Source organism: Bufo bufo, chromosome 2, assembly GCF_905171765.1.
Source record: "Bufo bufo chromosome 2, aBufBuf1.1, whole genome shotgun sequence".
In the NCBI taxonomy this organism is placed as follows: domain Eukaryota; kingdom Metazoa; phylum Chordata; class Amphibia; order Anura; family Bufonidae; genus Bufo; species Bufo bufo.
The window spans coordinates 308,061,674-308,076,657 of record NC_053390.1 but is presented as its reverse complement, the minus strand read 5'-3'; the positions used below and the strand labels follow the sequence as shown (position 1 = coordinate 308,076,657).

The following is a 14,984-nucleotide window of genomic DNA, read 5'->3' as shown; positions in this document are numbered from 1 at the left end:
CTCCCACACTCCAAAGACATACTGATAGGCAGGGACTGGTTGGCCATACACGTTACAGGGAAATTTCCCAGTTGGCTGATGCCCAGGGGGCCACCTAAGCCTTCCTCATGGCTGGCCAGTGGAAGTTTTTGGGGATGTATTTTGTCCTGCTGGCAGTATTTTGTGATAGACTGTGGTATTTGGGTCTGTTGGGGTGGTATAATGTGCCACAATATGGTATTGCTGGCCCTGCCTTCCATAAATTTGGACTCGATTACAAATCACTTTTAGTATTTTTTTCCAGGGCCACTTTAGGTTCCCAGTCCACCCCTGCTGATAGTGACCTTCGTTTGTGAGCTCCATTGAGGACAGCGTGATGCTAATGTCTGTAAAGTGCTGCAGGATTATAGTAGCGCTATATAAGTGCATAAAATATATATGAGTTTCACTTTTTGAATTGAATTACTGAAATAAATTAACTGTTCGATGATATTCTATTTTATTGAGATGCGTTAGTACGTGTACTGCACCTCACTGCACAGGTCTGGCTTCCATATAGAGATAGTGCTGGACACAAAGATGTAGCATGCAGCGTTGTTCTGTCCGATGTTATTTGACATCCGTGTCAGAAGTGATGTGTCGGATGTATGTGAATAATTCCATAGAAAACTATGGGTTCAGTTCTGACTTCAGTTCACCTCCAGAGTTTTCTGCACCACGCCAGAGGGGAACTGAACCGGATCGCCGGACATATGTGAAGAGGGCCTTTGTGTTTCAGACTGTAGTTCGCAGAAAGTCTGCGAATAAGTACAAATATGCGCAGACAGATTCCGCCAGCAGATGTCGTGGCCCAGGCATACATAGGAGAATGGCAAAGCCCAGTTGTAATTCAACATTCAGAAGTAACAGAGAAATGAAACAACACAGAATTATGAGAAAAAGAATTACCGTAACTAGAATGAGTTCATAAGGAATGTGATTATGTGTCTTCAGAAAATGACTTACGTTTTTATATTAATCAATTTTGGGTGATGTATTTTTTTATTTTTCCATGCCACAGTCTATATTTACATAAAAATCCTAAAATCATGCAGTTTTCACACTGACCACTAAGCCTACAATATATCCCGACTTTGATTTCTTTGAAAGCAGCCACATGGGCCATTGACACAATGGGCAGCAGGGGACCTCATTGGCTAGGGGCGAGTTTTCCAGGCATGCTGAGTGACCTGTGCAGAGGTCAGGAGGGAGCAGATAAGCTATTGGTGGATCCTATCTAATATATGATGGCTGCTGAAAAGTTAACCGTACAGAACAGGACCCACTATTAAACCTAGAGGCCAGTGCAAAAATTGAAATAAAGCAACAGGTCATTTTCTGATGACAGATTTCCTTTAAGCCCACAGCAAACACTGCAGACGTCTGATTGCCCTAATGGCATAGATGTCCAGATAATTATCATTTCATTTGTCTGAACTTTAAAGTGATATTATTTTCCTGGGATGTTAATAGAAACAAATGTCCCGATTATAGTAAAATCAATTGCTGCTATTCCTCAATCATCGTTGACACACTACTATTGTAATGATCGGATCAGAGCAGGGTTGTCAGTATAAATCGTTTCAGCCCTAGCTGGTGTAGTGTTGATTTACCTCTTCAGTTTGGACTGTTCTATATGCAAAGCAGACCTCCTTCAGGAATCAAACTGTGTAGCTACCCTGTAAGTCAATGTCTGACCCAGTTAAGAGGCTCGAGGTAGTTTTCATCCAAACCTTATCTGTAGACAGCTGTTTCAGAGTTCTTGCCCATCTTCAATACAGAGTAGGGTAAGTACAGCTACCTATAGGTGGCACTGTAGAGCCTGGCACTTTCCTTCTGGAGGAAAGCTAATTCGCATATTTCTTTTCCCAGGAAGCATAAACCAGCCTCAGTCATGTACATATTTCAATAAATATGGTATTTTATTATTTGTACGGAATTTGAACAAGACAATAACAATCAACAGTTAAGCCTCATGCAGACGTCCGTGAGATACCAACCAATGACGCCGTGCGCTCCTGCAATGCCAGCCCGGTATCTCACGGACCGTGTTCCAGGAACGTTTGCATGAGGCTTTAGAATAAGTATAAGGCAACGTGAAGGCCTCTGAGGTGGGAACAACTCCTACATTACACATACTAATGCAGTGGTAGAAGTAGTACATTTCAGCCTGAAAGCTTCCATTTCTGTGACTGTAGATCATAGCCTGCTCTTACATCACCAGGTACCCAACACCGAATCACTAGCGCTATTTCTTCTGGATTTGTAAATCATACATAATTCGCTATTAGCATGCAGTCCTGTGATGTATGTCATGAGCTCCATGGGATGGAGTTACTGGCAGTGGCAAAGCTGGACGCTCCATGGCCCCAATGCAAAATTTGTAGAAGCACGCCATCTTCCATTTATAATACTGGTGTATTCTGATAGGGCAGTGGGATTTTTAGACCCCCTTAGGCTCCGTAGCCTAGCTGTGACTGCTACCTCTGCTCGCTCTATAGTTACACCCTCAGTTACTGAGAACATGGCTGCCCTGACAGGGAAGGGAAGGGGGGGGGGGGGGGGGGGTGAAAGTTAAAGGGGTTGTCCCAGAATTACAATTTATCATCTGTCTAATAGGTCCAACCGCTGGTTCCCCCTACGATCAGACCAGGGGTGCACCACCAATGAGGCCAGGTGAGGCGATTGCCTGAGGCAGCACCAGGTAGGGGCAAGAGAGGGGCAGCTAAAGGCCCATGAGCTGAAGGGAAGGGGTTAGGTTAAGAAATTGGCATTGGGGAGGGAGGGGCACCGTTTCAGTTTTCGCCTCAGGTAGCAGAAAAGCTAGGTGCACCCCTAGCTCAGACACGTCTCCTAATCTGTAAATAGGTGACAAGCTGTCATTTTGGGATAATCCCTTTAATAAACATGTTCAAAAAAATGTCATTGTCTATGTTCCATATGGAATATGTTCTATAATATCCCTCTCATTACATTAAATATAATATTGCTTACTGCATGAGCAATGGTATATATATACTAGACTCGGTACAAATCACAAGACAAAACACCATGCACAAATCGAAGACTCTTACATAGTGCTGAGCAGTCTGCCCACGCTTACCAAAGCCATCTCATTCCCTGAGGATCTTCGATGTTTCAGTGGTATTTGTGCTAGCCAGTCAGATAATCTATAGACTCTAATGTAAAATAGGCTTTCACTTTTATGCGTGAATTGGAATGATAGCAATTTGGGCATAGATATGCTCTCTTCACGTCAGAGCCCTATATTGGAGGTATAGGATCTCCTGGAGTATATATTACAGAAGGCTGCAGCGTTTCCCACCATGTAGCCATAATGCAGAATACCGTGCTAACGGGTTCCCATTATTTAAAGAAAACTAGGCTGCATGCTATAAGTTTTTTTACTGCTTACCTTTATATGGAATAGAATTCCATACCATAAAACAAGCATACTGATGCACAGTATCACAACAGAGGCCAAAAAGGCCTCATGACCTCTGCTGGGTGTAAAGATAAGTTCAGCATAGAATAGGCAATATTTTTTCAGCAAAAACGCATAAGTCTGTGTGCTTTCTGCATCAGTTTGTCCATTCCGCAAAAGATAGAACACGTCCTATTCTTGGCCGCAAATACGGACACGGACCCATTGAAATCACAAAAAAAAAAAGAATGTCACATAGAGATCATCTGTATTTTGCGGATCAGCGTTTTGGGGTGCAGCCAATAGCAGACCGCGACAGTGACCAGCCTCCCTGGCAGCTGGAACCCGGAGCGACGCGTGTGTCGGGGAGCAGGTAAGTATAATGTATACGATGGGCCTGGGCATTGGGGGGGATCTCTTAGAGTTTGGATAACCCCTTTAAACTGGTGCTATATACAATGCCTGATGTTAAATGGGTTTTCTGGGAGTGAAATATTGATGGCCTATCCTTAGGATAGGTCATCAATGTCAGATCCGTGGGGACCAACCCTCACCAATCAGTTGTTTGAAGGGATCCTGGCGCTCCTGTGAGCACTGCAGTCTCTTCCTAGTCCAGTGATGCTACGTTCTTTGGTCACATGGTCTTGGTGCAGCTCAGTCCCATTCAAGAGAAGAGGCCTGGGCTCCAATACCAAGCACAGCGCTGTGATGGGGCCTTGATGCTTGTACCACTGCTGCAGCCCTTTAAATAATCTGCTTAAAATCCTCTGAAATTGTCGATTTATAGGTCATCAATATTGTACTTCCAGAAAACCCCTTTAAGCTGGCAAGAACTGTGGAGGAGACCTACTGTCAGGTGCCCTCAGCCAATCAGCCTCCACCCACAGGTTTTTCACTTTATTCTTTAGACGCCATTAAAGGTCAGTGGGGTCTATCTGATGCCATCTGGACACATTGTATGACAGAGCTGGCCCTACACGAAGGAGCTCACAATACTTCCTTAAAGGGGGTTTCCAGGATTTTAATATTGATGCCTATCCCCTGCCAGATGTTTCACAGTAGCTCTGCTGTCAGAAGTCAGCATTGCCCTCTACACAATGGACGGAGCTGTGTGGTTCTGGTGTCGGGCTGAAATAAGAAAATCCCGGAAACCCCTTTAAGGTTGCTTTTTTTCATGTGCCTTTTTTGATTTTTTTATCCAGATGTTATTTTACAGTCTATATTGAATTATAACATTCAGAAGGTTTTTTTTGCATTGTGTTGTGCATTTTTAACAAAGCATGCTGTAGGTAAGGCGTTTTTAACGACGTTTTCCCTTTAGGCATCTCTATGGGAGTTACAAAAATGCCTGTATAACATTTTACAATAAATAACCCACTAAATGAAAAAAAAAAGTCACAAAAAAGTAGAAATACAAGTACATCACATACAATACACAAGTCCCGTCTTGTCCCAGCTCAGTCCTCAGACACATCAGTTTCAGCAGGAGGCCGTGTGGCAGTGTTCCTCCTAGTAATGGCCAGGACCCAAGTATCACGCGCCACTGATCTACTACAGAAGGCAGGTCAGAAGACAACCTCAACAACAGGGAGGATGCAATCCGTGCAAACTGTTTAACCAAGGGGCAGCATTTTATTTTCAATTCCTCTTTGTTTTTCGTCCATACACACCTGATGGGTTTTGTGTTGTACCCTGAGCTTTTAAGGCCGTAGCTCCTGAGAAACGAAATAAACAGCTGTATGCGGTATGAATATCAGCTCTTTAGAGACAGAGGTGCACGGCAGGCACTTAAGCTGTGGTCAGTCAGTTTCCATTTATAACAATAGTAATATGGCTAGAGCTATGCTTCCATCTCGCTCATTCCTCTACTTCTGGATTTCCCACACACTATTAGGCCTCATGAGCACGACCGCATTTGGCATCCACGTACAATCTGCATTTTTTGTGGGTCGAACACTCTTACCTTTCATTTCTAGAGGAATGCAAAAAATCTATAAAAATGCGGATGTCCACAACTTAGAGAACATGTCCTACTCTTAGCCGTTCTACTCATGGCTGAAATCCATATTTTGTGGATCTGTGCAGAGATGAGTGAATCGATTTGTGTCATCAGCAGGACTTCTTAACCTAGCAGGGGCTGACCCCGGAGGTGAAGAAGACTCCACCTGCCACAAGGTTGACAGGGCTGGACATTTTGTTTAGCCCTGACAATTTCCTGCCTGCGCAGGCGCGGAAACAGAGCCTGTGCCCAAGCTCTACTAATTGGAGCAGCACCAGCAGAAAATGGTCAAGGCGGGTGTAAATGTTTGGCCCTGTCAGTCTTGCTGCAGTTCAGTGCTTTTTTACCAGGTGAAGAAGTCCTGCCGATGAGACAAATCGATTCATTAGAATTGACTTGCCCATCCCTAGATTCATGGCTTGCGACCGCAATATGGTCAAGTTCATGAGGCCTAATGGAGAGTGCAGATATGTCTTCACTGAGAACAGGAGACCAGACTCCCCTATTCTCGTGAGTAATGGGGGGCCTTGGCAGTTGTTCCATCACTAAGCATACTTTGAATTCACCTCCTCTCCTGACATGTCTGTTTTAGTAACTACTTGCATCCTCCATGAAATAATATTTCTGGAGCATCTTTTCCTATAACTGTATGTTGTGGCATTCCTCCATTAGGCTTCGTTCACATCACCGTTCAGCCTTTCCATTCTCTGGCCCCGTTTAGGGGCAGGAAAATGGAAAGGACGGATTAGGCACATAACTGAGCCGAACGGAGCCCACAGACCCCATAGACTATAATGGGGTCCGTTAGGTTTCTGCTCAGAAGATTTTTGAAGGGCAGACAAAAGTCCTGCATGCACAACTTTTGTCTCCGCTCCAAAATCTTCTTTTAACGGACCCCATTATAGTCTATGGGGCCCGTGGGCTCTGTTATGTGCCGAATCCGTCCTTTCCGTTTTCCTGCCCCGTTTCGGAAAGGCTGAATGGTGATGTGAACGAAGCCTTATCCCTACTAGAAGTTTATGAATAAAGGTCCAACTGGGTGTGACCATTTGGGTGCATGTCCCTGCACAATCTGACACTGTCTAATTAGTGCTGGCACTGGCAGACGGTGCAGGGCCACACCCCAAATGGTAACACCCAGTTGACAGTTAATTCATAAACTTCTAGTTGGAACGGCACAACATAGAGATAAAAGAAAAGATGGCCATTTAATGTGGAGTACAGGTATTTACTACACCAGGAGAGGCGATAGGTCCTGTTTAAATCGCATTCAACAGCTCCTGTCTCAGCTTTCTGGATTAAATGGCCCTGCTGATGGTGGTGGCTTCCCACACTCTCCTAGGAGACGGATAGAGTCTGGTGGAGGCTAGTGCCCCAATGGAGCCAGTCCTGCCAATTCAGCTATTTTAAGGGCACAGATAAGGCAAGGTCATACACAACCATGATCAAACATAAAACCTTGGAAATCCCTACTGTCATTTTACACTAAGTACAGGCAATTTTGGATAAAACATACCGCAATAAAAATGTAAACTAATATTTTCTTGACCGACCCCATTGTTTTCTGTTTTCCCCTCTTCTTTTATCACGTTCTTGCAGAATATGAAGACTAGGGCCCTTCCAGAAATATTAATTACTGAGGTATTATTACTATTTTTTCCGTCAAATGTGACTGAAACTGCGATAAGGATGCAGATGGGAACGGCGCCTAAATAAAACACATTCTAATTTAGTCAATCGTTGGGCCGTGTTCTTTTTTTTTCCCTAGACAGATCATGAAAGGCAGCAACCCTAAAAATTCTATGTGACAGTCGTCCTATGCATTACTGTGTCCTCAGTCCAGGGCATAGGTCAACCTGTAGGTGTGTGGGCTGAGACACTTACCCATAGCCCAACCACTTCCATAGTTCCCGTTGAAAGCAATGTTTCTCCATAACTAATAGATAACTAAAGTGTGACGTTCACTAGTGAGCACATGTAAGGCAGAAGGGAAGCCGCCCGCCTTGTACTTTATCTATACAGTCCCAATATATTAGGCAGGCCTGCTACAGAAAATAGTCACATATTTCTATGTATTCTGTAGTCACCAGAAATCAGATGTCCAAAGCAGGTCAAACTAAGGAATGTAAAGGTGTGATCAGTTGCTCCGGGTTATAGCCCTTTATTCCTTAGCCAAGCAATACTCTTCTTCTAGTATGGTCTCCAATCCTTCTTGCCCAGTAGTGGCTCTTACTTCTCCTCTCTTTTTAGTCTGTGGTGATACTTTAAGACAAAGGGCAATCGCTCAGTAATGTTGAAGGCAGGCATCTCGTCCTTTCTCTTATATGAAATGAATCCATCCATCCTCAGATTCCTGAGTTCGAGGAGACCTAGTTTCTGGTCGAACAAGGCTGTAATTTCTGCCTTTGTTGTTGTCCCAGAACTCCTCATCCCCTACTTGATAGCAAATGGCAAACTCTAGTGATGAAGCCTGTGGTTGGTCCAGTTGTGGCAGAGGGAGACGAAAGGTGAAGAGATCTGTGCCAGGGTGACCCGATCCGCCATGGCACAGTCGAGCAGCATATAGAGCATGTGACTCCTGGTAAGAAAGCCATTTGTTGAGAGAGTATCGCACTGTTACTCTCTTTTCATAAGCCAGATCGAGAACCCTAACAGAACCCCACAAAAAGCAGCTTTCACAGCGCATGCTCTGCAGGCACACCCGCTGATCCCATGTCTCATGATCCCATGCACTTCGCTCCCAGGTTTGATTCTCCCATGTTCCACGCTCTACTACCCACGAGGAGGATAAAGCATGACGGGCCTCGCACCAACTCTGAAAAACAAGAGCATCTAAGTTAGGAATTACATGATTTATTTTTAAATCAACAACAAGGTCCCCCCACAAAAAAAAATATTCTACAGTTTTTAAACCAGCACCTGGATCTGAATACTTTTGTAATCGCAAGTAATTAAAAATGTATTATAGCCACTGAGTTATTCAATGGAATCTATAAGTATAGCGCCACCTGCTGATTGCTTCAAATTTGATATTTTTGGTTCCAACATCCATGTGTTTGTGAGATGCAGAAAAGATGAGCAGATAGATTCTTGTTTGGTTCCCACCATGAAGCACTGAGGAGGAGGTGTGATGGTGTGGGGGTGCATTGCAGGTGACACTGTCCATGATTTATTCAAAATTCAAGACACAATTAACCAGCATGGCTACCACAGTATTCTGCAGCGACATGCCATTCCACCTGATTTGCACTTAGTGGGACCATCAAGACAATAAGGCTACTTTCACACTCGCGTTTGGTGCGGATCCGTCATGAATCTGCACAGACGGATCCGCACCGATAATACAACCGCATGCATCCGTTCAGATAATACATCCATTTAGAACGGATCCGTTTGTATTATCTGTAACATAGCCAAGACGGATCCGTCTTGAACACCATTGAAAGTCAATGGAGGACGGATCCGTTTTTTATTGTGCCATATTGTCAGTGAAAACCGATCCATCCCCATTGACTTACATTGTGTGTCAGAACGGATCCGTCTTGAACACCATTGAAAGTCAATGGGGGGCGGATCCGTTTTCTATTGTGTCAGTGAAAACGGATCCTCATTGACTTACATTGTGTGTCAGGACGGATCCGTTTGCCTCCGCATCGTCAGGCGGACACCAAATTGCTGCAGGCAGTGTTTTGGTGTCCGCCTCCAGAGCGGAAACTGATGCATTCTGAGCGGATCCTTATCCATTCAGAATGCATTAGGGAAAAACTGATCCGTTTTGGACCGCTTGTGAGAGCCCTGAACGGATCTCACAAACGGAAAGCCAAAACGCCAGTGTGAAAGTAGCCTAAGCTCAAACCCACTTCCAGTCTATGTAAGGACTATCTGACCAAGAAGGAGAGTTATGGAGTGCTATGTCAGTTGACATGTCCTCTACATCTACAACTCCCACATGTCAGTGCTGTATGTGTTCTCCACGTACAGCACACGTTCTCATTCACACATCAGCGTTTTAGCAAGGTCCGTGGTTTTAGCACAGATGCATGCTCTATTTTGTCCGCGCTCACGGATCCATCACGCCTATTATAGTCTATGAGTCCATGAGAAACACGGACGTAACGTTGATGCAATCTGTGTTTCACAGACCATTAGGAGGAGATGCTATGGAAATTCATTTTCAGCTGTGCAGCCTGAAAAGAAAAAATGGAGAGCAAAAAACGGACACACGGACCAAACACAGATCCTTTATGGACATCTTCACGGATAACCCACTGGCCACCCTATCACGGACTTCATCAAGGACATTGACGTGTGAATGAGGCTTAACCCAATGAAGATGGTTTGGGATGAGTTGGACCACAGGGTCAAAAAGCAGTCAACAAGTGCTTCGCACCTCTAGGAACTAATTCAAGACGATTGGAAAACCACCCAAGGCGACTACCTCATGAAGATGATTGAGAGAAGATCAAAGCAAAAGGGAGGCTACTTTGAAGAATGTAAAATATAAAACATATTCTGGTTTGGTTAACACTTTTTTGTTTGCTACTTAATCCCATATGTGTTCCTGCATCGTTTTCATGTCTACAATATAAAAAATATAGTAGAAAGATAGAAGAAAAAAAGCACAAACAATGACATAGAAAGGTGTCCAAACTGTAAACTGGTACTATAGTAAGCTCGGGGTCAGACCTAGAGGTGCTGGTCTTTATAGAACTCACCCAAAGTCATCTGGGCAGAACAAAGGACCCCTCTTTTCTTATGACTGAGGGGCACCGTTTTAGTACTTTGTACTTTGCATTGTTTCCCAGCTAGTATGAATAATGGAAAACATCAATTAGGAAGCCATATGGATTGGGTTAAAGACTGATCGCATCAGGGACTATCCAGAGGGCTAAAAAGTGGTTTGCATGGAAATTTTCCAGAAAGGAAAAAAAAAAACAGCTCAAACATAAAAGTGCAGGCTGCTAGCCCCCAAGTGACTGGCGTACTATTCCTGGATTTGTAAGAGAGCCATCTGACTTTGATCTGGTAACAGAAGACATACTGTGCACTCATGGTCAGAACCTGTTAGGGTCCATTCACACGTCCGTGTGTGATTTGCGGATCCACAAATCCATGGATCCACAAAACACGGACATCGGCGATGTGCGTTCCGCATTTTGCGGACCGCACATTGCCGGCACTTAATAGAAAATGCCTATTCTTGTCCGCAATTGCGGACAAGAATAGGACATGTTCTATTGTTTTTGGGAACGGAATTCCGGATCCGGGCAGCACATCATGCTGCCCCATAGAAATCAATGGGTCCGCAATTCCGTTCCGCAAAATGCGGAATGAAATTGCAGACGTGTGAATGGACCTTACCAAGAAGAGAGCTTTCCTTTTCTTCACTGCACAGAAAGATGCTTCAGTTACTCAAGCGACAGAAAACTCTCTTTATATGACATGCCAACCTGTCATCACCTTTAGGCCTCTTTCACACTACCGTTTTTTTTCTCCGTTTTGCGGGCCGTTTTTTGCAGTCCGTATATGGAACCATTCATTTCAATACTAACAGCAGTAGAAAGTAGAGACAGTCGAGTTGATTTCAGCGTCTGTCATTTATAAGTTACAAGTAAGTGGTTACCAAGAACCAACATCACAATCAATGCAGACTGAGCCTGGAAAAGAGTCCCGGCCACCTGAGAAAAGTCCTGGTTATCCATGAGTTCCTGCTCTCCTGCCCACCTGCTGATGACAATCTTCTACCTAGTTTTCTCCCTTTCTCTAGGAGAGAACTGCCAATCATCAGCAGGTGGGCAGGAGATTATGTATAACCAGGACTCTTCTCAGGTAGATGTGACTCTTCTCAAGGCCTGGGCTGCAATGATTATGATGCTGGTTCTCAGCAACCACTTCCTTTTAGCTCATGAGTAACACACCGCTGACATCAGCATTTCTGTCACTATTTTATGTGGCCCTCAGTGAGGTCAGCATAAAGTTGATGACAGGTTCCCTTTAAAGTCAGTGGGGGTCTGCCAGCTAGAACCCTCAAGCTCCATGCACCTGGCGGCACACAGAGGACCAAGGCAAAATATGGCTGAAAACACCCCCTCCTTCTCAGATGACATGTTCAGTGCAAAGACACTAAGGCCCCTTTCACACGGGCGAGTATTCCGCGCGGATGCGATGCGTGAGATTTTCACGCACGGTTGCTAGGAGACGATCGGGATGGAGACCCGATCATTATTATTTTCCCTTATTACATGGTTATAAGGGAAAATAATAGCATTCTGAATACAGAATGCATAGTAAAATAGCGCTGGAGGGGTTAAAAAAATAATAATAATAATTTAACTCACCTTAGTCCACTTGATCGCGATGCCGGCATCTCCTTCTGTCTCCTTTACTGAACAGGACCTGTGGTGAGCATTCATTACAGGTCAAGGACCTGTGGTGACGTCACTCCGGTCATCACATAATCTTTTACCATGGTGATGGATCATGTGATGACCGGAGTGACGTCACCACAGGTCCTTGACCTGTAATGAATGCTCACCACAGGTCCTGTTATAAGGGGAAATAATACAATCTACAGAACACTGATCCCAAGCCCGAACTTCTGTGAAGAAGTTCGGGTTTGGGTACCAAACATGCACGATTTTTCTCACGCGAGTGCAAAACGCATTACAATGTTTTGCACTCGCGCGGAAAAATTGCGGGTGTTCCAGTAACGCACCCGCACATTTTTCCGCAACGCCCGTGTGAAAGAGGCCTAAATGTGACACTTTCTGGTTGTCCAGAATTCCATGACCTACCCTCAGGACAGGTGATCAATACCTCTGGCTACCGATCAGCTGTTGGAAGGATCTGAGGCATCAGGTTAACGCTCTGGCCTGTGAAGTCACGTCCGTCAGTCATGTGGCCTTTTTGCTGCTCCATCCCATTGGAGTTAATGGGGCTGGGCTGCAATACCGAGCACAGCCACTACATAATGTGTGGCGCTCTGCTTGGTATACTATGAAGAGGCAGTAGCTGACTGGCAAGGGGCCTGGGAGTCAGACCTCTCACAGATCTGATTATCTTTCCCGAGGATAGGTTATCAATGTCTGAATCCTGCACCAAATGCAGCACTTAAAGGGGTTGTCCTAAGATTTAAACTTATCTCCTATCCTCACTATAGGGGATAGGTGTCTGATCAGTGGGAATCTGGCCACTGGGACCCCCACCAATCAACACTGTATAAACGAAGCAAAGGTCAGCTACGCGTGCTTCTGCTCCATTCATCTCTAGGGCAGCAGATAACGTGCTAGACCAAAATCTACTGCCCTGTGTCTTGCCTATGCATTGTGCAAGCAGCCCCCAATGATCATAGGCCCCAATGACCCTGTATATGGAAATAAGAGTCTCCATTTAGCATACTCCAGTATGTGTTGTAATAGTAGAGGACTACAGTATACCATGTCATACTCCGGAGCCTTCCCTCAAAGATATATGTCAGGATATAGGCTCCGATAGAAAGCTCAAACGCAATGTGAACAGAGCCTAATGTTTCATTTCGCTTGTGGCTCTGCACGGAAACTGAACATCTGCTCCTGGATTTTCTGATAGGTAGGGCCTCTGAGTTTTTATAAAGCTTTTGATATGTCATAGCAACATATCAAAGGTTTTCATCGGTGAGGGTCTAAGCGCTGAGACCCCCACCGATCCCTAGAATGAGGAGAGAGAAGAGCTTGCATATCATGAGACGTGCTCAATAGAGAGTCCTGCAGTGAGGAGAGACATTGTGCTACGTGAGCGCTTCTCTCTCCTCGTTCTAGTGATCGGTGGGGGTCTCAGCACTCAGACCCCCACTGAGCCAAACATTAGATATGTCGCTATGACATATCAAACGTTTTGTGAACAGTTAATGTCCTGGGCCCTGTCTAACAAATATACGACCAGTCAAGTCTCTCAGGGTGTTGTGCAAAACGTCTGGCTCCTCCAAACAGCCGACTGCAGATCTGATCTAATGTATAATAATATAGAGCATGTCCTATTCCTGTCTGCAATGGCGGCTTCTCTATATGGTGCTGGCCTGTGCGTTTGCGCAAAATGCGGAACGCCCATGACCGCAAGACATTTACGGCCGTCTGAATGAGACCTTAGGGCTCATGCACACAAGACATATCAGATTTTCAATGCATTCCGTTTTCTCACTCTCATTAATAGAGCGGGCGATTCTCATCCGCAAAAACAGACAGAAGAATAAAACCAGCGGTGAGATCAACCTCACGTTCGCTCCCCGGCCTCCGCTGCACGCCCTGGATGTAAACTTCCTGTTGGAACGCTCTATAGCTAATGGCTGGCTGCAGCGGTGGCCTTCTCACCTTGTGTCATGTGACCATTTGTCATGACGCAAGGGAAGCAGGTCACCTCTGCGGCCATCGATTGGCTGCTGTGGCATCAAGCAGAACGTTTATATGGAGACCAGTGGAGCAGCTGAGTCTGGGGAGCAAAGACACCAGGAGCCAGCCTCAGGAAGCAGGTCTGCCAAAGATGGGGGATTTGCCAACCCCCGCCCCCAAAAGGTGCACAACCCCTTTAACGACATGCATCTAATAGTCTTAGGGGGAGCATACATAGCACCACATACCGCATCCTCCCTGGCCATGCAAGAACCTCCGAGCTGTTCCAGCAGCTCTTTCTGCAGTCGATGGGTGACATGCGGAGGGATACGGGGAATGTCTTCACGTCTGAAGTGGCGGACAGACTCCAGCTCCAAGCCTAATGCATCAGCAAAGCGCACTCTCTTCCTGGTCTCCGGACTTCGGTGGCGCTCCGCCCGGGACACACGCAGTGCAGGCGCGGATCGTGATCTCCACCTCCGAGGAGCGCTCTGGTCTTTCACTGTACAGGAGAGGCCGGGAGAGGACGCTCCTTCTTCTGCCTCATCGTGCTCCTCTATGCTGGGTCTGGCTGTGCGGTAATAGGCTCGCTCATACAATCCGGCAATGTAACTCAGGTTTCTGGGGATGTCCCCTGCGGGAGGACGTGAGGGGCGAGACATCCCCTGTTCTAAAAATCACCCTGCCTAACTAAGCTGTCCTCTCTGTGCCATGCAGCTAGAGCTATGCTCTACAGGATGCCATGTACATGATGTGAGGCTGTCCACCCACCTCTGCTGCACACTACACCCCTCTCACCTCTGCTGCACACTACACCCCTCTCACCTCTGCTGCACACTACACCCCTCTCACCTCTGCTGCACACTACACCCCTCTCACCTCTGCTGCACACTACACCCCTCTCACCTCTGCTGCACACTACACCCCTCTCACCTCTGCTGCACACTACACCCCTCTCACCTCTGCTGCACACTACACCCCTCTCACCTCTGCTGCACACTACACCCCTCTCACCTCTGCTGCACACTACACCCCTCTCACCTCTGCTGCACACTACACCCCTCTCACCTCTGCTGCACACTACACCCCTCTCACCTCTGCTGCACACTACACCCTTCTTACCGCTCTGATCCCACCTCATCACTCTGCCTGCAGTCCTGTGCCCTTTCACCCCGTGTCC

The 14,984-nt window shown here is 45.9% G+C and overlaps 1 protein-coding gene across 1 annotated transcript; it reads right to left on the bottom strand.

The window, feature by feature from the left end:
- Positions 1-6,789: 6,789 nt before the first annotated feature.
- Positions 6,790-14,913, bottom strand: PPP1R3E (protein phosphatase 1 regulatory subunit 3E). The gene is made up of 2 exons (XM_040416901.1): positions 14,053-14,913; positions 6,790-8,256 (listed from the first exon to the last, which is right to left on the bottom strand). Exons 1-2 carry the CDS (start codon positions 14,464-14,466, stop codon positions 7,762-7,764), a joined length of 909 nt encoding a protein of 302 aa, XP_040272835.1. The 5' UTR covers positions 14,467-14,913; the 3' UTR covers positions 6,790-7,761.
- Positions 14,914-14,984: the final 71 nt, after the last annotated feature.

Bases quoted from the DNA above. Each gene is read 5' to 3' on its own strand.
- PPP1R3E (XM_040416901.1), bottom strand. From the start codon at position 14,466: ATGTCTCGCCCCTCACGTCCTCCCGCAGGGGACATCCCCAGAAACCTG. The intron at 8,257-14,052 runs GTATGTGGTGCT...CTTGTTTTTCAG, and splicing joins GCATGGCCAGGGAGGATGCG to AGTTGGTGCGAGGCCCGTCA.